The sequence below is a fragment of the Pezoporus flaviventris genome, unplaced genomic scaffold (assembly GCF_033815535.1).
Source record: "Pezoporus flaviventris isolate CSIRO_AGI_PZ_B2104156 unplaced genomic scaffold, CSIRO_AGI_Pfla_v1 ptg000001l, whole genome shotgun sequence".
In the NCBI taxonomy this organism is placed as follows: domain Eukaryota; kingdom Metazoa; phylum Chordata; class Aves; order Psittaciformes; family Psittacidae; genus Pezoporus; species Pezoporus flaviventris.
In genome coordinates this window covers 1,278,131-1,300,419 of record NW_026892549.1, presented here as the reverse complement: position 1 = coordinate 1,300,419, position 22,289 = coordinate 1,278,131, and the positions used below count along the sequence as shown (strand labels likewise).

At 41.4% G+C, this 22,289-nt stretch overlaps 1 protein-coding gene across 1 annotated transcript; it reads right to left on the bottom strand.

Annotated features, from left to right (window-relative positions):
• ERCC3 (ERCC excision repair 3, TFIIH core complex helicase subunit) lies at positions 1 to 21,300 on the bottom strand. The gene is made up of 15 exons (XM_061460372.1): positions 21,254 to 21,300; positions 20,955 to 21,160; positions 19,608 to 19,844; positions 18,375 to 18,424; positions 16,334 to 16,478; positions 15,972 to 16,136; positions 14,680 to 14,884; positions 13,360 to 13,674; positions 12,034 to 12,218; positions 9,826 to 10,028; positions 6,720 to 6,816; positions 6,418 to 6,535; positions 5,299 to 5,417; positions 1,128 to 1,280; positions 1 to 766 (listed from the first exon to the last, which is right to left on the bottom strand). The coding sequence occupies exons 1-15, from the start codon at positions 21,270 to 21,272 to the stop codon at positions 632 to 634; spliced, it is 2,352 nt and encodes a 783-aa protein (XP_061316356.1). The 5' UTR covers positions 21,273 to 21,300; the 3' UTR covers positions 1 to 631.
• Between the last annotated feature and the right edge of the window lie 989 nt (positions 21,301 to 22,289).

Sequence of the window (22,289 nt, the reverse complement as noted above, 5' to 3'; positions counted from 1 at the left end):
TTTAGCAGTTACAATGGTTTTATTGAATGGTTAATAAATATAATATAAAGACAAGGGAAACAGCTTTTACCTTAACAACTTCTCAACAGTTGAAAGAAAAATAAATGGAGCACAGAATTTTATTGTATTTACTAATGTTGTCCTTGAGTTTACATCGGAGACACAGTCCCTCTTCCTCCTTGTTTTCAAACTTCAAAATATTTCCAAACAATTCGTTAGAATTTTAAGACAGGTTAAGTAATAAGTATAAATTAGCTCCTAGTTTTAAAAATATTATGTAAAGTGCTCCTATCAGGATTTGTTCAGCTAAATGAATGATTTTTACTTAAGCATTTAAAAAGCCAGTATTTTGTAGAACAGACACAATAGTGAGATAAATAACAATTCAAACATCAGTAAAAACTTAATTTTCCAGAATTCTTCTGAAAAAGAATCTTCAACTGATAAAAATAAATTCTATTAATTACCCTGAAAACAAGTATAACCAGGATCCAGTCACTGGATAGTATGTTTCCTGTGGTAAGATTTTGTTGTGCCTATATAGATGCATATAAAAGAAATCGTTAGTCCATATTCTTAGTTCTGGCAGCCAGTGTGTTGATCTGCAGTTTGAATGCACGCTTGAAGGACATCATTTCCGGAAGCGTTTGAATAGTGGGTGGATATGTTTAGTTCCAGATGCCTTATTCCGTGAAGAGTGGTATTCCATGTAAACTGTATCGTCTGCTCCTGACATAGAGCTCATTGTGCCCGTACGTCGTGACACCTGCAAGAGTTAAAAAACCACATGTCAATGTGTGATTAGATAGTCGTACTCTAACCTACCAATGCCCACTGGCTGCTGGGCAGCACTGTTCATCTAGCAACTGTAATGCCAAAAAGCCTTTCAAATTTTCTTTCTAAGAATTTCTACAAAGAAAATCACTGCCTGCCACTCACTGTAAGTACACCTTAGAGTGGAAATTCCTAACGTACTTCATCACAATGCCATTTACGCAAACATTAACCTGAAAAGAATTAGTTACCACATATGAGAGCATCAATGATGGCATTACATTTAGAATGAAAATAGAATCATCCAGTTCTTCCACACCTGTGGTCATCCTTTTCAAAGCATTCTTCATTACCTGAGTTGACTTTGAGCCATATTCTCCAGCAACTACTTCCTCCTCAGCATCCAGGTCAGATGCCTGCAGGACTTTCTGCAGAAGCTGCTCCTCTTCTTCTTTGGTTGAAAATGAAAGTTGTTCTTCTTCCATGCCTGCAAACTTTGTTACTACCTAAGAAATAGACCACAGTACAAGGTGACAAATCTTCCTCCTCACTGTTAGCTATTCAAAACCAAGAAAAGAATTTCTGACACCATATCCTCTTGGAAATGCCCTCAACTTCTATTAATGGTTTGAACAGCTTAACAACATGAATAGCACAGATACACATAAAATCTCCCGACGTGGGGTGCATACACATACAACACCCTCCACCCTCCTTCTTATAGTCTAGCTGGAAATGCAGAATACAAACCTTTGGAAGAAAAACAGAAAGGAAAAATGAAAGCTCTGGACAGAGGATGTCAGCCAAACACTGTCCATACCAGCTTGATCAAGAGCCTGACCAAAGCACATATAGCTCAGATGCACAGTGAACTTACTGCAAGGTCGGCTTTATGATGTGGGCTCTACATTTGTCTAGTTTAAGAACTAGTGCTTTATATTTAAGAAAAATAATTCACTAGATTTCCAGACACTGAGAATTGCAGCAATGAACATTGAGGAATATAGAAAAAAAAAACACCCACAAACAAATTGAGATGTATGAACAGTTGCTGAGAGACAACGCAGCAACTTGCAACACGGCAGCAGCAGAGCAAAAGGACCCTTTAAATGTTCGTGTACTTACACAAGGTAATTTAGCTGTTAGATTTGTTCTCTGAAATTCTTTTGTAACTCATCTGATAACCTTGCATGCAAGGCACATGCCATCTACTGGCTATTTAGTGCCATATACTCCACTAGCTGAAAAACCTCCTCAGAACAGCTGAAAAGCTCTCAAGCTTTCGTTATAAAGCTTTACAATAGGCAGCTTGCTTTCTTAATTAGAGGTATTTTTAAAATTTCAGAAGAATTTTCCAGCAGTTAAACACGTTATGGTATACACGTTTATACATCAGAATCTCAGTTTTCCCACTTGTACAGATTATGGGAAAGACATTCTAATTCAGCTACTTCCCTTGGTTATGTAGTATTTCCCCTCCTCATCTTCCTTTTCCAGCTTATTTCACGAGTCAATACTATTAGAAACTAATTACCTCAGTAATCTGGGCTGGATCTGATCACAAAGACTGATTAAAAAAATTTAAAAACATCTTATGGTAAAATAAATCCACATTAGCTACAAAGTACTGTTTTTGAAAAACAGAGACATGAAATCCTAGAACAAATGATCAGTGTTGTGGGCTGTTGTCAGTGGCAATTTGTAATTTAAAATGGATGTGTGAGAAATGTCCTAGATTTAAGAATCCATTCGGGGGAGCAGCCTGTCCTATTATATGGCTAAAGGAATACATGGTCCCCTTGTTTATTCAGAAGAGCATGTGCTATGATCACCTAAAAAATAAAGAAAAAGGAGGCACAAAAAGCAATTTTAAGTTGCAACAGCCTGTTTCCAGTTCTGGTTGCAAAAACAGTACTAATGTGATTCATAGAATGGAAAGAATTCCCACTGCATTACCATTTTTTTAAGCTGTTTAACAGATGCTAAGCTTAAAGTCATCCCCACTTCTTAGATATAATGAGTTATACTACTGCTTTAAAATTTAACATATCCTACATTAAGTCTCTAAATAAAACCACAATACAGTAAATAACTAAACTATGGTTAGTTAACAGAAAAACCCCACTAGCAGTAAACTCCAAGCAGAAAGTTGTAATGACAAGGCTCCTATTTAAGAAGCAAAGACAAAAAGATGTGACTTAGCAAAGCAGTATTATTCCAGTTCTCTTTTTGGTGAAAGGCATAAAAGGGAGCTATTGAGAGATGGCAGGAAGAAAACAAGTCCTAGAAAAAAGCGAAAACCCTTTTAGAGGAGTAATGATTTTTTAGTAATTCAGGAACAAAGATTCTGAAGGAGTGAACATCAGCACTGAAATGATCACCTAAAGATAAGGTAGAATCTCCATACTTGGAAGAATAAGAAGGCAAACATCTGCTGGGAATGACTTACACACAGTTGATCCTGGCTATGCTGGTATCGGTGGTTTCTTGGAAGTTTCTTCCAGCTCTGTTATTCTTTGATGCCAGCTATGACTAACGTTTAAAGTTTGTCAAACAGAAGAAAATAGATATTCTAATGTTTTGTTCCTACACTGCAAATAAAATCATCCCAGTACTGGTCAGCTAAACTGTTGCTTCAGATACTCAGCTGCCTCTTGCACTGCTTTTCCCCCATATTACACCAGAGCTCCTGCCTAGTTCTTCCTTGCAAAATAAAATTCCTCTATTTTAACCTCTTTATTAGCTCCAAAATCCAAAGCATTCAAATACAAGTAAAGGGATTTTTCTAATCTTCTTGGCTATAGCCACATAGATGCATTTGCTGTAATTAGCTGCAGCTTAGTATAGATCTACAGTTCTGTCAAAATACATTCACTACAAAGCAAAACCATGTTTTGAAGACTGTGACGTGCCTGTTTCGGTGTAAGGACACCCTCAAAGCTCTCTTTAAAAGGCCACTGATTAGAGAACAATTATTTACTTCAGCATAGCTGCAGTTCAGAGAGGTTTTACCCACAGGGACATCCTGTACTGCATTGTCTCATGAAGCAAAGCTCTTGCATAGCTAAGCTCAAGTGCAACCCAGCAGAAGCTGCTTGCCACTGCACCTCGTGCAATCCTTGCACAATTCTGTCAATGCCATAAGCTTGAGTTTGTTCCCTAAAGGCAGACAGGGAGCCTTAGCTCTTCTTTTTCTCAGCAGTATTCCTTATTGTGAAGGCTTCTAGTCGAAGATGTAAATTCCAGTTTTGTAAAAGAATAATTTACCTAAAAGCAGAATTATCATGCCACTGTTGCCTTTAACAACCCAACAAACGAGCATACAGAGCAGCCCATGGATTAAAAGAAAATTAAATGAGATACACCATGAAATCTGTAAAATAGGGGAGGCTTAGTAGAATGACATTTTATGTTTAGAAGAAGATGACACAGAGATATATAACAAACCAAGTACAAGGGGTGACCAATTTTCAAGGATGTCTGGAGAAATGAGACAGCATTCAGTCCTTTACAAAAGGGATTTTAGGGAGAAACTTCTGTCTTTCAACTCATGGCTCTGTTACTTTGTCAACACTGAAAATGTTCTGTTTCCAGGAGTATGTTTTAATTGTAGCAGGAAGATCGCTACTCTCCAGTAAGAGTATTTTCCTGCAGTCAATTCTGACATCTCTTAATCAATGAACATTCAACCCAGTGATTTTGGTGATATACTTCATTCCATGCAGAGAAAAACTACAAGAGGAAGGTCCAGCTGCTGGTGGAAATAAGCACAGTCTGAAGACCTCTATCAGCCAGAACAGTTTCTGCTAACAGAGCCACTGTATCAACATATCTCCATCCTGCCTGATTTTCTGTAGCACTGCAGGCTCTGGACAGCATTGTGGAAATTGTCTACACACTAATCTCATGCACCAAGAACCCCAAAAACTATTTCATTTGGAATGTGCTGCTATACTTTTCAGACACCTAACCACAGTCAGATGTATGAATGTAGGATGCATGAATCCTGTCTACTGTATGTTCTCTTTAGCCACAAAGAAAAAGATTTTCTCCCAATACTGAAAAACTGGTCTGAGACTGGAGTTCTTTGGATATTATTTGTGATTTGTGATGTTTTGGGAGTTTTCTAATTACTGCTGGCAACTATGACATGAACGCATATCAACAATGCTTTACGCACAACCCGTATGATAAGGTGTAAGAGGAGGCCTGCACAGATGGACAACTGCACAGCATAAATATAAACCAACCATGCAAGTAACAGTCCACTTCACTCCCCAGTGGGTGCTTGGTTTGAAGTATGAATACTTACCTTTCCAGAAGCTGTACTAAGCTGCTTGTATCTACCCCCACAGTAATACAGATGGATAAAACAATACTGGAAAGGTTCCTGCTTGCGAGCAAAACCTTCATTAATACATTCCACAACTGGAATTCTCAAGTGTTTGACCTAGTACTAACATGAAAGAATATCCAAGTTACATTCCCAGGCCACAAATACAAAAAATAGAAGGTACAAATTACCTTAAAGCTATAACCTTGATCTACAAGAAACCGTTGTCGTTTTGTTGAATATGCCATTTCCTGAGTGTCTTGGGATACAAGAGAATAAAAAAAGGCATTGTATTCCTCTGCAACCATGCCTAGGAGACAAAGACACCAAGTGAGTAATTCTATTTGGAACACTGCAGCAAAGAACAACAAAGGGCTGAATAGTGAAAAAAAGTTGTCTCTCCACAAAAACAATCTGCAAAGCTTAGCTCCACCCAGACCTTACATAAGCTGACCAAGCGCACAGTGTGGTAATTCCTACCCTTGTTCTTAATAACTTGAGAAGGGGTAAAAAGTTAAAAACAGAAAAGGAAGTGTAGACCCACACACTTACAGTGGTGCTCTGAGAAGAACCTGCTTCTTTATTAGCTAGACAAGGTGGAAGGTAAGATTTTTTTTTTACAGTCAACTGGGTAAAGAGGAACTAAAAAAATCAAGAGCAAGGACTGCAGTACGTGTTAAAAAAGCCCAGAGAAAGACAAAGGAAAAGCTTTATCAGTGTAAACTGGAGTCTGTAGTGGTTTTGCATTAAAAAAAAGCAAGACAAAGATCATTTGATAAGAATTCCTAGGGCTATTTGAAGACTGGGATATACCAGCCTGTATACCAATTTGTTTTTTTAAAACTTACAGTCCTTTAAAGTTTATTTTCCAAACAGCATCGGGGTCCCTTTTAAAGTCCAAGGCTTCGCTAAGACTTTGTTAAACAACTAACATGGCTTTTGCATACATTTTCAAAGCAAGCCTCGGCTGTAACTAGCACCAACTGCACATAAAGTAAGTGTCTGCAGATCTTAAGCAGAAAGTGTATTAAGACTCAATTTTCTAAATTAAAAGCTCCTTGGATATGTTTTGCAAAAATACAACCAGTTGGAAACCAAATCCCATTTTTAAAAGAAAGTAATCTGCAATATGAAGAACGTGCCTTCTAGAAACTTGCTTTTTAGGGTAATAGCATGATTTTTTAAAAGGATTTCATGTTGAGGAAATTTATCAAGGAATGAAAAAGTGAAAGAACCACCAAAGAACAAGAAGTTCATTTTTCTTCAGCTTTTTTTTTGTCCTTTGGAAGCCTTACCAACCATTCATTTACCTTTTTTGGCTCTCAGCACTCGCCCCAGCCTTTGAGCCTCCTGTCTTCGAGATCCACCATGGGATGAAATCTGAATCAGAACATTGGCTTCCGGCAGATCGAAGGAGGTGTCACCTACCTGTAACAGAGAAGCAGTCTCTGAGCATTATCTTTTCTCTACATATCATCAAAAAGCCTTAATGCAAAGTACACCTCTGTGAGCTGTGATACAAAGACATCAAATGCACAATGTGCAAGTATAATGCTCAAATGAAGTTCACTCTGAGGACAGGTACAGGGACACACTCAGTGTCCTCACTTACCTTGGAAATGAAAATAGTGTTGATTTTTGGATTGTGCTTGAAGTTTTGTAGAATTTGCATTCTTTCTCCCTGTGTAGTGGGACCATATATATAGGGTCTGAAAAGAACAGAACATACACAAATTAAATCAATTCAAGTTTTCTTTATGAGGTACTACAATACCATGGCAGGGAGCACAGGATACACTTGAACTGATATAAAAACAAAACAGATTTTGGCACTTCACAGTTACGGATTACTTTTAGTTCATTTGGCTCCTTATGGCAGCAATCCAGTTGTTTGTGGAACCCTCTGCAGCAATGCAGGCTGCCAGAAATAAATTCCGACAGTTACAAATGTTTTGCAATTACATGCACCAATGAAGCTCTGTATCAACAGACTCAATACACTCGTTAAGCCCACATGAAAGACTGAAGGCAGCTGTTAAAATAAGACATTTTTTTCCCTCAAATCTACTGAGTTAGCACATTGACAGCTGGAACCTTTGCTTCCTATTTAAACACTTGAAAATCCAGGCTTCTCAATCAATTATATGCCAAGTGTCACAAGCTGGCTGCTCGATGTTGTTCTGGGAAAATTATTTTTGCTTTTGAAGCTGACCTCTTGCCCCTCCTAATACCTTCCGGACCTACTGAAATGAAAACAAGGTCCCAAACATTCCATGGCCACAAGCAGCTCACAGTGGCATTTCACCTAAGGTTTCTAACATTTGACAATGAATCTTGTGGAATATATCTCAATCCAGAAGGCTCACACAAACTCAGTCACCCACGGACTTCATGAGTAACCTGGGCTACTATGTATGTCCTAAGGCTCTCTCTAGAGTCCGGCTGTTTTCTTCCAGCTGAAGCAGGGTTGGTTTTGTTAAAAAAGAAAAAAAAAAAAGGCTAAAAATGGCAAAACCCACATAAAAATGAGAGGACTGCAGGTGTCCATAGCCACTGCTGCTTCAGCTGTGGCACTGATTCCAAATGCTCATTAATAACAAGCATCTCCAAATAACAGGAATCAAGGCCTACAATTTGTTTTGTTGACACTTCCATACATTATTTCTAACAAAAGGAACCAACCTCAAATTTTGCACTTAACTTTTACTATCGCACATATATGGGTGGCAGCTTAACATAAACATGCACTGCTCAGTACTAAGGTTTTCTATTCTTATCAACTAATTTGGGTGCACTGGCTCCTCTTGCTTTCTTTACTACAAACTTTATTCTAGCCTTCATTTTACCATGTGATCCTAGTCACTTTTATTAATTCTTCTATTTAGTGTATTTAACCAGATCTTTAGGAAAATGCAGCTAAAAAATGAAAGTGGCAAACAAGTGAACTCTGAAATAATAGCGTTATTATTCAATTTTTAGCATTCATTAATATCTTAAGCCTTATTTAAATTTTTATTTAATATTTAAATTGTGATTATTTTAAAACCCCAAAACTTAAATGGAAGATTTAAACTGAAACTAAAGCATTTGTGAGCCTTCTGTTTTTTTAAAGCCACCAGAAGGGGTTCAAACACATTTTTTACTTACGAACAGAATAACCCAGAACTCCTGACTACCAATCCTCCATTTTAACGCACTTAGATCCTACCTGACAACAATTCATTCAAGAACATCCAATGCCAGGCTGACTTTAATTTTTTTTTTTAATTACTCTTTTTCCTCACTGCAAGGCATTTGAGGAACTTGCAAAGATAAATCCCTCTCCAACTGACATACCTGTCAAAACCACAGAGGCATAGTCCTTCAGAAACAGTGATTTAAACATACTAATAACACCAGACAAAAATCACTCAGCATATGAGCTATACTACATCGGACAGGTTCATGACAGAGTAAAAGATGGCTAAGCACATTTGAATTTTGTGGCCCCCAAAACTGTAGTAAAAATAATTCCTGTCATGTGCATGCATGATCTTTCCCTGACAGTACCAAGGGAAAGAGCAGTTAAGGGAAGAGCCAACAGAGATAGCCAGATGACAGCCATAGTCTCTCCCTCCACCTGGGAGCCACCCACCCTATGTACTTCAATCAGATCATGGGAAGTTCAGTGGGAACTGTGTTCCTGCTGGGCCAGCAGAGCCTCAGCCACCACCACCGTACCTACTGGGCTGCTCTCTCCTCCTTACACATGTAATTTCTACCCAAACTAACAGTTCTCTGTGTTTCAGCATGCTCAAATTATGCTGGAAAATCCTCTGGTTAAAAGACTCCCTCACCTTCATCCAGCACTGTGAGCCTCCTTCATTTCAAACACCCACAGCAGTATAACCTGGAGCTCCACAAATGATGTGAGGAACAAACAATTCACTCAAGGAAGTGAAAAGTATTTCTTTAACTGTTTTGCCTGACACGCTTTTACAGCATCTGCTCCACTTAACTATTGTGCAATTTCACAAGCACTCCCTCCCAGCATCGCCCTTGCTAAAGGCTTTTTGTGCAGTGCACTGAACACTGCTAGAGACATTCCAGAGGCATCATTACAGCTAATCTCTGTCCAGACAGATTAAAAAAAATGATGAAAGAAACCACAGGTGCTGGAATTCATCCAGCACCATCTAGCAAGCTCTGTTTGCTATTTGATGTCACAGCAAGCCAGCACAATATGGCTGCAAACTACAGTCAAAACTGATCATGAATTCTGCTAAGCGTAACACTTGTTTGTGGTACTGCTGAAATTCCTAGACATGAAATCATATGCAGTCGAAAGACCCCACAGCTTGTCAAAGAAAGGATGAGGCCAGTTTCTATGCTTATTTTCCCCAGTAATTGCCCTATACCTGATTCTAACAAATACTCTCTCCGACCATCTCTCTCCAAACCTGACAAATACACTGATGCTGACCCGTCAGTAAACTCTGTCTGTAAAACCTTCCATAACTGCACTTGCATTAAAGTCATTTAAGTTGGCTGAGGAGCTCATGGGAGCAATATCCTTTCATTTATTAAACAATTACAGTAGTTTTAGGCAATGCACTGGTACAGCACAGACCCCCAAAAAGTCTGTCTCCAGGTTTTTTAGACAAGGTTAAGACTTTTTGAGAACCTGAGGAGAAGCACCCTGGAAAACAACAGTGTCATTGCTGGTTGTGTACACTTACTTCCCAAGTCTGACTGCATACTCCTTCAGTGCAAAGACATTGTCAGAAAATACGATGATTTTATCATTCCGTCGCTCATGAAACTTAATCAGGAACTCACAGGCTCTGAATTTATTTGGGTTCATGGTGTAGAGCAGTTTCCGTTTCTTTGTTTTGATAGCTACGTATTCCCTATAGAATTCAGGTGACATTGGGCACCAAACCTAGAATCAGAGAAAACACACACACATAGAGTAACCCTCTGTTATTTATTTTACTCCAGTTGGAAGTGAAAAGACAGCGGGGGGATGATTATGCATTACAACCTTCTGGATAGCACAAGCCACATCTTAACAGAGGAATTTGTGTACCAAAATGAAAGTTACAGGTTGGGGTAGCCTCCAGAACAGCCAAAATGTTTAACCTCATTAATATTCTGGCCTTGCAAAATGCTTTGGCAGTGGGATCAATGACAGAAATAGGCAGCAGGATTGGAAGAAGACTGGAAGATACTTCCTTTATGTTTCATACTTAATTTTACTGAATGCTTTTTACAGAGCAATAATTAAGGGATTGAACTGTGTAATCTGCCTGTCACAGCAGTCAGTTTTTTACCATAAGATTTTAATCCATATTCTGAAAGCTAAGAGATACATTTAGTCTTCACTGCAGAACAAATTTACCAACCTTTTCTCATATATATACTTTTCACAAAGGAGCGACCTTGATTTTAACAGCTGGTTCTCTGCTTTTGGTAGCCCTATCAAAGGTTACTTAAAAACATTGACCTAAAGAATACAAACTTGCAGAATTTTCACACCATTCAGAACAAAGGTAGCCCATGGTTCACTTTTCAATGTCTAAAGGGTAGTTCAGTGACTGAGAAGAATCATGCCCCTAAGGCAGAATCAACCAAAGTGCCTAAGCAATCTAATTTGAATTTGCAAACCGATTACTCCCCCTTCAACCTACTTACTTTCTAGATGCTCTTTACTTGCATTATATTACTTAAAAATAGTTGTGGGTTTTTTTTCTTCTACAACTCCAGTTTGTACAAAAGGAGAACAGCTGACCTGCACCTGCATCTTTTATTCCAGTACCAGACCTGGGAAGAATTACACGAAACTAGAAACACAGGTTTAAAAAAACCCCAAACACCACTAACAAAAAACCCACAACCAACAACAACCACCACCAAACAAACAAAACCCAAATGCACACAACTGAAAAAGCCAGCAAAAAAACCCCAAAAACCAGATGACATTTAAGTTGCAATAGTCTACCATAGCATGCTGTAGCTGCTAAAACTTTACTTCCATTCAATGGGAGTCTGGAAAAATTAATGAAAAAGAAACTTACTGGTGACTACACAATGGCCAAAACAGCTCACCAGTGATTGAGGGCTTGGAGAAGTATCAGGAGAAGTAACAGATATGTCTGCCTTTGTTTTATACCCTTCCCTAAGTATCTTCCTTGACATTTATCAGAAATGCTGTATTAAGTTACACCTTTAGTTTGACCCAGAAAGGTTTCTTTAACATTCCGATGTGCCTGTGTGAAAGGTTTCCACTTCTGTGATACCAGATTTTTCTCTCATCCATATGTGGGAAAGAACAGAGGTTCCATTATACTGGAAAGAAACAGTAAGATCCAGTCTTACGTTTTCAATTTTCACTCTCATGCATTCAGGCTTGAAATAAGCACGTATTTTCTTATGGCTTTTAAACTTTCTGCTATTCTCCTTTGTTTTAAGAGTTACAAGAATTTTCCTCAAACAACTACAGATTATCTGCTGGCTGAAGTCTCTAAAAGGCAGCTTCCAAGCATGCTGCCTGATGTCAGGCTCATTGTAACATGGTGTTACACTACCGCAGAGAACTGTGCTTAAGAGATCAAGTCAGACCAGGCAACACGAATGTCAACTGCACCAAACTAGGTCTACAACACTGCAAGCACTGTCCACATTTCCAAACGCTGACTTGGAGATGGCTGAACAAGCACCACAATGCTGGCAAACAGAGTGCGCTTAAGTCACTCTGAAGAATACATGGCTACTGGATTTGCCGCATGTTCATATTGACTAGCGACAGCTTTGCCTGAGTGATAAAGTACATGAGAAGTCATAAGGAGTCTTGTTTATCCCAGTTAAATACTTGCAATTTTATACATCTTCTTAAAATATAAGCATATTAAATAAACACTAGTAGTACCAAAAAAGCAGAGCTTCACCTCAGCACACTGGACTTTAGCAATGTAGCCACTGTTCTGCAGCTCCATCCAGTTGGCTTCATAAAGCTTTGGTCCAATCAGGAAGTTCAGGTCAACAATCTTATCATCTTCTCTGACCAGAGTAGCTGTCAGCCCCAGTTTACAATGAGCTTGCACAATAGTGAGCACACGTCTGAACATCTTTGCTAAAAAATGCAAAACGAATTTTCTGTTTACTTTCCTGACTGGATTTGGAAGACAAACACTGCAACTTAAAAGAATATTTTCATCAACTCCTGAACACAAATCAAGAACAGGGCTGGGAAATATAACCCAGTCTCGCATACATTTCTAACAAATCTGCGTTACAGCAAAACTGCACACTGACTGCAGCTTTAGTTTACATCTTCAGTGTACTCTGAAAACCTCAGTAAACTTCCTGGCATCTTTATTATTTCCCATTTCCAGAGACAAAATTAATACATCCAGGGGTTACATGGCTTGTTTTAGGTCATACAGATTTCACAGGAAGAACCATGACGCAAGGACTCCTGGCTGACTGCCACATTTAGGACTTGTAGTATATATGGCAGAATTACTGCAGAATTCAGCATGGACAGAGATCACACAAGAAATTCTGTACCTTAATTTTTACAAGACCAAGTAAGAACAAAAGCAAAAGAACGGTGGCAACAACATGCTGCTGTGATAAAAGGGCAGGTAATCATCAAGGTCTGCTTCTGAAATCCAAATTATATATTCAAATGCAATCAGAACAAGCTAGAGCAGCTAACAGAATCCTGGATGGTATTTTTAACCAGGATTATTCCACAGATGCTTTACTACTACATTATTGCTTTCCAATAGTACAGATCTCAATTACAGAGTAGTATCAAACACAGCAGCTATTTCTGGACAGTAATTGCTACAGTTACTCATATTTCATTGAGTAGAAATAGACACTAAAAGCTATCCTACAGTGCCACTACATCTCAAAAGAAAAGAGTGCAGAAGAATTCCTCTCCTGTTCAAATCTGTCTACAGCAAAATTACACAAATGTAATTCGGGTATTGAAAGAGCATTTTATCAACCTACACAGAAGGGGAAGGCACCTGTTTTTTACACTGCCATTATAGAAAAATAGAGTGTCTTATTTGAAGGGATTCAGAAAAGTCATGGTCAGCTACACTGTGTAGTATTAAGGGAAAAACAAAAAAGAAGCTAGAACAAGGCAGTTTAGCTGTTTCACAACCCTAAGCCATGGGTTTACTCACTATATTAATCATGAGTAAGACAGAAAAAAACCACCATTTCTAAAAGAGCAGATTTGCACACCATTTCCTTACCAGGGATAGTATGTACTTCATCAAGTATCATAAGGCCCCACTCCTGACTTTTAAGCCACTCCATTACTCTTTCTGCTTCCCAGGATCTTTTTGTCGTATGCCCCAACATGGAATATGTGCTGATAGCAACTGAGCAGCCAATGGGCTTGTCCTTGGCATCGGAAGTGAACCGACAGATCTGACTGTCATCGATGGTGGACCACATCTTGAACTGGGCTTTCCACTGCTCTACAGACACTGCAGAATTACAAAGGACCAGACACCGCTTGCGAACAGTACATGCAGCTGTCACTCCAACTAAAGACTTGCCAGCACCTGCAGGGAAGGAGAGTGATATTCGTTAGTCATCTCTCAGATATCACTGCAGTATGAGAGGGGGGAAAAAAAAAGAGCAAAGGAAAACTGCAAGAGGATATGAAATCATGTAAGGACAAATTCTTCATTGTTTCTTTACTGTAATAGTTTTAAAGAAATGGAGTATTCACTTCTACTGGATTGTCTACTGGACATTTAACTACATTTTCTCAAGAGAATCACTGTAAACAATGGCTTTGCCTACTAGAAACAATCATTTTAATGCTTTCTTAATTTCAAAAGCACGTTAAATTCCAGGTGGCTACAGAAAGTTACCCCTGGGGTGATCCATCTGCCTGCCCCTGCCCCCCCCCCCCCGCTCCCATGAGCATTCCCCCACATAGCAAGTCCTTACCTCTTTCCACTCTTCCTTCACACTTCTTCCAGCTCCCCTTCTACACTCTCTCAAGCCCTCCCTCCCATGTGCTTCCTCCACCCACAATACCAAAGGCACTGGCATGCAGTTTTGTGTTCCCTCCCTTTCCCATTGCTTCCTGTAGGTTGTCCCAATCTGCATGTTCCTCACTTCTTCCTTAAGTTCCCCTTGCCCACAAATTGCACACACAAGTTTTCTTCCTTGCACCCCTCTTATGCCATATTTGCAGTCCCAGTCCCCCTCAGTCTCCCTATTCCCAACCAAGGAAAAAAAGGCTTCCAGTACCAACAACTTTACATTTCCCTGGAGGATAAGCAGAGCTGATGTAGAGGGAACAGCGAAAGCACGAATGGTAGCCTGAAGCTATCACAACCACGTATCAGTTCTTCAGTAACTACAGGGATCCTGACAGCACTGTTGAGCAGACACCTGGCAGCTCTGTTAACCGAGCTCTCCCTCACCACAGCCCCGGAATCCACTCACTAAAGACCAGCTACAACTGTCTGAAATCCCAGCAGCTGTCATATCTGGAAGTTCCTTTACTACAGGTAAATAAAGACCAAAACCCCTAAATCCCAACTCAAACTTACCACAAGGCAAAACAATAACACCAGATCTGGCTCGCCCGTTTCCAAACATCTTCCTTAGGCTTTTCTCTTGATAGGGCCTGAGCACAGCTGTAGGTTTCAGATCTATATTAATATCAGGATTCACAGAGTCATTTCTGAAATCATATTCTGCCAGCAAGGGGTAATCCAAATGGATACAACGCTTCTGAAGTTCTTCAATCATCTCCTGAAGAGGAAACAAAGCTTCAGGTAAGCTCTCCGCATCTGACGTAACTTTTTTTAAAACCCAACCAGATGGCCTAGTACCATGTGAAGTTACATTTATTTTTCATGCTCATGAAGTCTGCAAGAATTAAAGTTCATTCAGAAAACACTGTGATCACCCCTACCCCTCAAGCATTTAAATAACACTCCATATCAAGAGACGGCTGTTTAGGCAGACTGAGAACATGATGCATTAGTCTCAGATGTGTTGTTTATCCACAGTTACTAAACTACACTCTGAAGTCCTGCAGCATTTCTCAGGAACAGACACAAAAGGTTCTGTGTTACAAAGGACCCACCAAAGCTGCACATCTGTTACCTGGAAAACTTCCATGCCCTGGTAATGCACTTATTCCACACAGTGACAGGGTGATTCAATCACCAAGAGGTTGTTGGTTTGGGTGTTTTAAAATAAACAAAGTAGCTGCTAAGTTACCTGGTTTTAAAATTCCTGTTTTCCCCACTAAGGAATCCAAAAACAACTTGAGAAATTCCACAAAAGCTCTGCAGGACAAGCCAGGGCTGTGCTCCAACCTCCAGCTCCCTTCTTAAGCTATGAAATCAGAACCTCAAGAGTTTCTTCTGCAAACATGAGTCACAGAACAGAAACAGGGAGGGAAGGGAGGGCAAAAAAAGAAATAAAAATGCTCTGAAGCCAACAGCAGATTTGCTCTCCATTGAATCTTTGCCTGTCTTGCACAAAGCAACACTAAGCTGTGCATGATGGGAACCTCCCTTACTTGGGGGTTGGCCTAGATGACCTTTGAAAGCCCCTTCCAACCCAAACTATTCTATGATTACACTCTGGAGCTTTTCTCTGGCCTGTGAGCCCTAAGCCTTGTGGGCTGGGAAGGAAAGATTCCCTGTCACCCTCTGTACAGAAAGGGAAGATTCTAAAGATTTAAGAAGGTAAAAGGAATGTCAATGACTTCCAGTGATCTGCCCTATCAAACCAAGGGCCACAGTACATGAAGTTCTTGTGCTTATTTATTGGCAAGTTCCAGGCTCATTCCCCAATGCTACAAATGCAGAGACTAAAATACTCATACCTGCTTGACTTCAACAGACACTGTCTGTGTTTCCTCCTCCTCCTCCTCATCTTTGTCCATCTGTTCATAAAACTCAAATAAGTCAGCTGGGACATCTGGCTTATTCTGAGCATCTGTTTCCTGTGAAGTTGATGGACCGAAGCCACCTTCTTTGGATTTGGCAATCTGAAATGGACAAGATTTTCACCAAGAGTTTTATTAGACTAACACCCTCCAAATGTGGGCTCATTAAGGAGGCACAGATCATTGCTGACAGAACCAAAAGCAACTGACGATAAAGCAAACAAAACAACAACCATCCCAAACTACTCAACAGTTTATCTACTGTTCATTCAGTAATTGTAAAACATGCCCAAACATACTGCTGATTTACTGGTGAATGTCTCTGTAAGGAACTCTGTATCATCATCCTCAGCATCAGTTTTCATTCTTAGGCGACATTCTTTAATCACTGGGTCTTGGAGAAGCTGCTGAATGACGTCAGGGAAGGTACTTTCCACAAAATACCTAAAATGAAAGAATAAAGAAAAGCAATTTTATGAACTAATCAACTTACAGGAAGAGTGGCACAGATGCTTAAATATATAACTATCCCACATGCACTCTCAAGTAGACAATCTTGGGCTGGTCACTTAAAACCAAAGGCATCATGGCAATCAAAGATGCCTCACCAAAAGCATCACGTACTCTGCAGTTATCCAGCTTGCTCAGATGTTTCCTAACACAAGTGGGAAAACTGCAGCAGAACTCTGCCTAGAGAGAGATTATTTGTGACATAAGTCCATTTTTTTGGGGACTGAACTGAGGCAAGGCTGTGAAAACACTGGATGTGGTGTTTTGAAGTCCTGCCCACAGGACCAATAAAGTCCAAAAAACCCCCAAACCTCCAAAACACAAACCGTCCAGTACTTAAATTAGTGTCTCCTGAAACTGTGTCTCTCCCTGAAGATTCAGCAGTAACGATGCTGGCTGGAGATATGTCCTGGGTTCAGCAGTAGCAGTCATGTTTTTCCTTTGTGGTAGCTGGTGCAGTGCTGTGTTTTGACTTCCAGCCTGGGAACAGTGTTGGTGAAGCCGATGTTTTCGGTTGTTGCTAAGTGATGTTTACCCTGACCAAGGACTTTGTGAGGCTCATGCTCTGCCAGGGAGGAGGGGAAGCCGGGAGGAAGCAGAGACGGGGCGCCTGACTCAGGCTAGCCAGGGAGGTATTCCATACCACAGCACGTCATGCCCGGGGTGGGGGGTAACTGGGAGTTACCCGGAAGGACACGGGCTTCCGGGTTGGACTCGTTTCTTGGCCGGTGGTATCGTATTCTCTTCCCTTGTTATTTTCCCTTATCATTGTTGTAGTTGATAGTAGCGGTGGTGCTTTGTGTTGTACATTGGTTGCTGGACTGTTCTTGTCTCAACCCGTAGGAGTTGTACTCTTTCGATCCTCCTCCCCATTCCTCCGGGAGCGGGGAAGGGGAGAGCACCGGGGGGGGGGGGGGGCTTCGATTGTTGTCAGCTTGGCACCACTCACTGGGAGTGAGTGAACAAGTTGCCTGACTGGGTTTAAACCACGACAAGATCCCACTTAAAATATGAGCCAAGTTAAGCCTTAAGTGATGTGAGGTATCTTCTTCTCAGAAACACCCAGGAAGACAACAAAATCCTGCTAGTAATATTTGTGTTAATTCTACCCAAAGCAGCAGCTTCAAAAGAGCAGCAGCACAAGCACAGTGTTAGGTTACAGTCCCAGAGGTTACCCATGGCTGTCAGATAACAGAGAACTTGGCAAAAGAAATAAAAGGAGAAAGAGAAAACACAGGCAAGGGACAGTTGTAGGCTTTGTGGTTTTCCCATCCCCTTCTTTTCCCTCTGCCTACTGCAGAATCACAGGTCGAGATAAAACTGGATAGGTCTAAACAAGCTGACCTCAAGCTGAACAAGGATCCTTCCGACTTTATCTTCTAGGTTTAAAACAAGCCAGATTCAACCCAGCAACAAGCATGCATCTCTTGCCAATCGATCTCTCAGCCTGACAAACAATGGATTACGAATCGGAATATACAAGACTTAAGGACAGCTGCGGAAAAACTTGTCTGACCAGGCTCATGGAAATTTGGAAGGAACATTAAGAATGCATTGCAAGTCCAAGCAGTAATGAAACAAGCTCGAATATCAAATTTGCAACACACTTTTAAAAATGTAATGACAAGTACGAGTATCTCAGGACAGACAAACCGAACTCATTGAACTCACTGAATAACGTATTAAATACTTCCAACAACTGAAAAAGTGATCTTGTATTGACAGATGCTCCACTTAGTAAGGAGCCATAAGACTCAACAGCTACTGAGTCCACTCAGGCATGCATTGGAGTCTTTCTCTGCCACAGCAGTTACAGAAGCAACCACTCACCTGTTATGCTTCAGTACCAGCTTCACCTTCCCGTAACTGACAGTACACAGCTAGAAATGAACAAAAGCAGTCATTAGGAATAGGCAGAAAAGCAATTCTGTGTTTGAGACCAAGTGCTGCAATGCAGTTTAGGTCTTTGAGGAAGCATAGTTATCACAGAACATTTACTTGCAAGGTCGTATTGCTTACAGAAGAAACCTAAAAAGGAATTTTCAGAAGATGCACACATCATCTCATGCACATCGGTCACAGATACTCATTTTTTATAGCCAATTCCATCAGCCTCCAAGACGTGCAAGAGCATACTTGCAGGATTAGGTAGGCTCCGTTTTATTTTATTCTGTCTGGCCATTAAAGACATTCACAGCCACCGTCTTCTTCCAGAGCAAATCTGAGGAAACTTTCCCCACGTACAATTCCTACTGGCTTAAAGTCTGGATATGCTTGGGGATATTTTTTATTCTTGAAAAAGGCATAAACCCCACACAGAATATACTGTAAAAATCACATGTGCAGCAATACACTATCAAAGGCAAACAATAAGATAAAGCCTCTGTTCTCGTATCCTGGTTTTGGCAGGGATAGAGTTAATTTTCTTCCTAGTATCTGGTGCAGTGCTGTGTTTTGGCTTTAGTCTGAGAACACTGCTGGTAACACACTGATGTTTTAGTTGTTGCTAAGTAATGCTTACTCTGATCAGTCTCATGCTTTGCCAGTGAGGAGGGGCACAAGAAGCTGGGAGGAGCAGACAGGACACCTGACCCAAACCAGCCAAAGGGGTATTCCATACGACACAGCATGTCGTGTCCAGTGTATAAACTGGGGGGAGATACTCGCAAGGGGCAGATCACTGCTGGGGTCAGGCTGGGTATTGGTCGGCGGGTAGTGAGCAGTTGTGTTGTGCATCACTTGTGTTTTCTGAATTTTCATTTCTCTTTCTCTCTTCTTCTAATTCCTTACTATTGCTGTTGTTTCTATTATTATTATTATATTGTACTTCATTTCAATTATTAAACTGTTCTTATCTCAACCTGTCTTCAAAACCTTCTTCAGAGTTTCCTCCCCATCCCACCCAGGGCAGGGAGCGAGCAAGTGGCTGCTGGCTGGGGCTAAACCATGACATCTTGAAACAGAATAATTAAAAACAAAATAAAATCAATTAAGCAGAGGGAGCAGGAAAGTATGTCACTAGTAGCAGCAGATGTACTTCCAGTGCTAATAAAACAGTCTTACCTTGATAAACTGAATAATTCCATCTGGGACACCCGTCTTGCTCAGTTTTTGTAAATACTCTATTATGTCGCTTGTCTGCAGCCCAACACTAACAGCAGCATACAGTGAGTAAGCAGTCAGCTTGTACTCATGAATGTGGGCTGGTCTGCACACAGGCTCAGCAATGGCAACCAAAAAATCCTGTGCGTATTTGTAAAGTGGAGAGAAGGCTTCAAGAAAAATATGGCCATCAGGAGCCTGCAGAAATAAAGAGAAACACTGAAGGCACAACTGTGTTAGCTGAACAGGATCAGGATTTTTCTACACGGCAGCCGTAATACAGAGACAGTCCACTATTTAGGTAGTAACAAGTCACAGGGTTTCAAAAAAATGACTTTTGTGTTAGGGCAAACACATAAGAAGAGGGAAACACAGGAACATGCAAATTTTGTCTTCTGAAAGAATTCAGACATTGATTCGTCCATGTCCCTTCCACAGCATTAAGAATAAACCACTCTCAGATCGAGTAAGCTTTTCCAGACTAACACATGGGGGTATTTCATCTCTTCTTTAATACTAAGCAAGCAGGCACAACCTTTCAGCCATGCTCCTCTAAACCAATACAAAACTCCTCACTCATGTTACATGGAATGCATGGAAAGACAGCACTTGCATGTCACAGCATTCAGGAAGAGCACCCTGCAGACACTGGCAGGGTAACCACCTCTTCTCTATATGTTTGCACTACTGACAGAGTCTTGGGTAAGTTTCTCAATGTCCCTTTTGGGGCAGAAGAAACAAACGGTACCGTTTACAGATGGTGAGACCAGCCTGTCCTAAGTCTGCTTCATTTCAAAACAGAAGCCCCCGTTGCTGCGTCACTGCAACAACAGACCCCACTTGTGCCGTCAGCCAACGCAGCCACTTCCATAAGCCGTTCTACCTCACAGGCAAAAGCAACTGGCTTAAGGCACTCACGGCCCTGTCGGTACATGGCACAGCCGCAGCCCGCGGAGCCCCGCGTGGGATGGCAGCAGCTCTGGGGCTCCCGGGCTGACCAGGGGCAGCCTCACACCTAAACCAGAGCAAATCCCTCTCCAGAGCCAAACTCTGACGCTCGCCTTCTACACCCGCGCACACAACCAACCCATCCTTTCTTGGCGTCTCTACCGCCCCCGAGAGCGGGGCTTGCTCTGCAGGACGGCCTGGGCCGCAGGCCCACCGCCTTCACGGGGCGGCGGGAGAGAGAAAAACCCCACCTGCAGCAGCCCGACCGCAGCGCACCTAACTGCGCGGCCACCCGCAGCGGGCACAGCCGCCACCTCTGCGGGGAGACAAGACGGGGTGAGAGAACGAGGCCACTCGTACCACCCAGAGCGGACGCGAGGCGTGGTCAGCCTTCAGGGGCATCAGATGCTTGTAGTCCTTGGCCCCGTACTCGTCCAGCTTGGTGCCGCTGTCCTCCACCTGCTTCCCCGCTGCGGACGGCACTGCCTCCTGCGACTCCTTGCCGGGAGCTTCATCTTCATTGTCTTCGTCCTCATCGCAATGGCGCTTCTTACCCTTCTTCTTCTCTGCAAGCAAAACCGGAGCTGTGACACGGCCCGCGGCACAAGGCACGGCACCGACCCCCCCCCCCCCCCCCAACCCCGGCCTGCGCCGCGCACCCCGCTCCTTCCTGCCCATGGCCGCCGGTCTGCGTTGCGTCCGTGGCACCGCTGCGCCCGCCCGCTCGTCACTTCCGCCGCGCCGGAGGGGAGGAGGCAGGGAGCGGGGGAGTTGAGCCCAGGGCCGTCAACTTTCTGTTCCCCGGGCCGCTTCCTCGCGGGGGACACGCGGGAGGGCGGCGAAACTGTGGCTCCGGTCCAGAGCGGAGAGAACGGGCCGAGACCGGGAAAGAGGGGTAAAATAATCAATACCTAACACTACAGGCTGCCGCACATAAAGTAAAGAAAAAAACCCTCCTGACATCCGGCATCGCTGTACAGCACACAACTCTGAAAAGAGAAATGACACTGTTGTCCCTACAGAGTGTTTTAATAGATTTCTAAGTACAATTCGTGTCTGATTTTGGAAATACAAATACATTTCGAATGGTTAAAAACAAAAATTAAAAAAATATTTTGAACATCAGCCAGCTGAAAATATATTTATCTAGTAAATCATCTCTCAAAGCTTTTATATATTTTAATTATTCTAACTAAACATTGTATCCTTAAAAAACAAGTTCATAAAAATGTAGAAATGAAATTGTGGAATAAGATTACCGGGAGATACATATATACACACACATTCAATGCATACACAGAATTACAAGGGGGTCTGTTTGTCTGTTTCTCGGTTTGGCAGGTTGCTGGACAAACGGAACTAGCAAGCAATACTCAACTCCTGAGTTCCTCAACCAAGATAACCATAGGCTAATTTTTTAATTGTATTTTTTATCTCTTTTTTGTTTTTTATACACAAGATATTCCATGTAAAGCAGCAACAGCAGTGCAGTTACTGGTAGCAACATCTCAAAAAGTAATAAAAAACCCCATACATCCAGACAGTAGTACATTGCACGCACACGTGATTCCCATACACCCATCAACAATTGGTCAGAGTATTAAATCAGTGTACAAATTAAATATTTCCAAAAATGTGCAAAAAAGTCAACGTTGATAGAAAAAAACACCTTTGTGTACATACATTACAAACTGT

Coding starts and splice junctions, on each gene's coding strand:
- ERCC3 (XM_061460372.1), bottom strand. Junction 16,137..16,333: donor CATTCACCAGTAAATCAGCA/GTATGTTTGGGC, acceptor TGTCCATTTCAG/ATTGCCAAATCCAAAGAAGG. Junction 13,675..14,679: donor TGTTATTGTTTTGCCTTGTG/GTAAGTTTGAGT, acceptor CCTTCCCTGCAG/GTGCTGGCAAGTCTTTAGTT.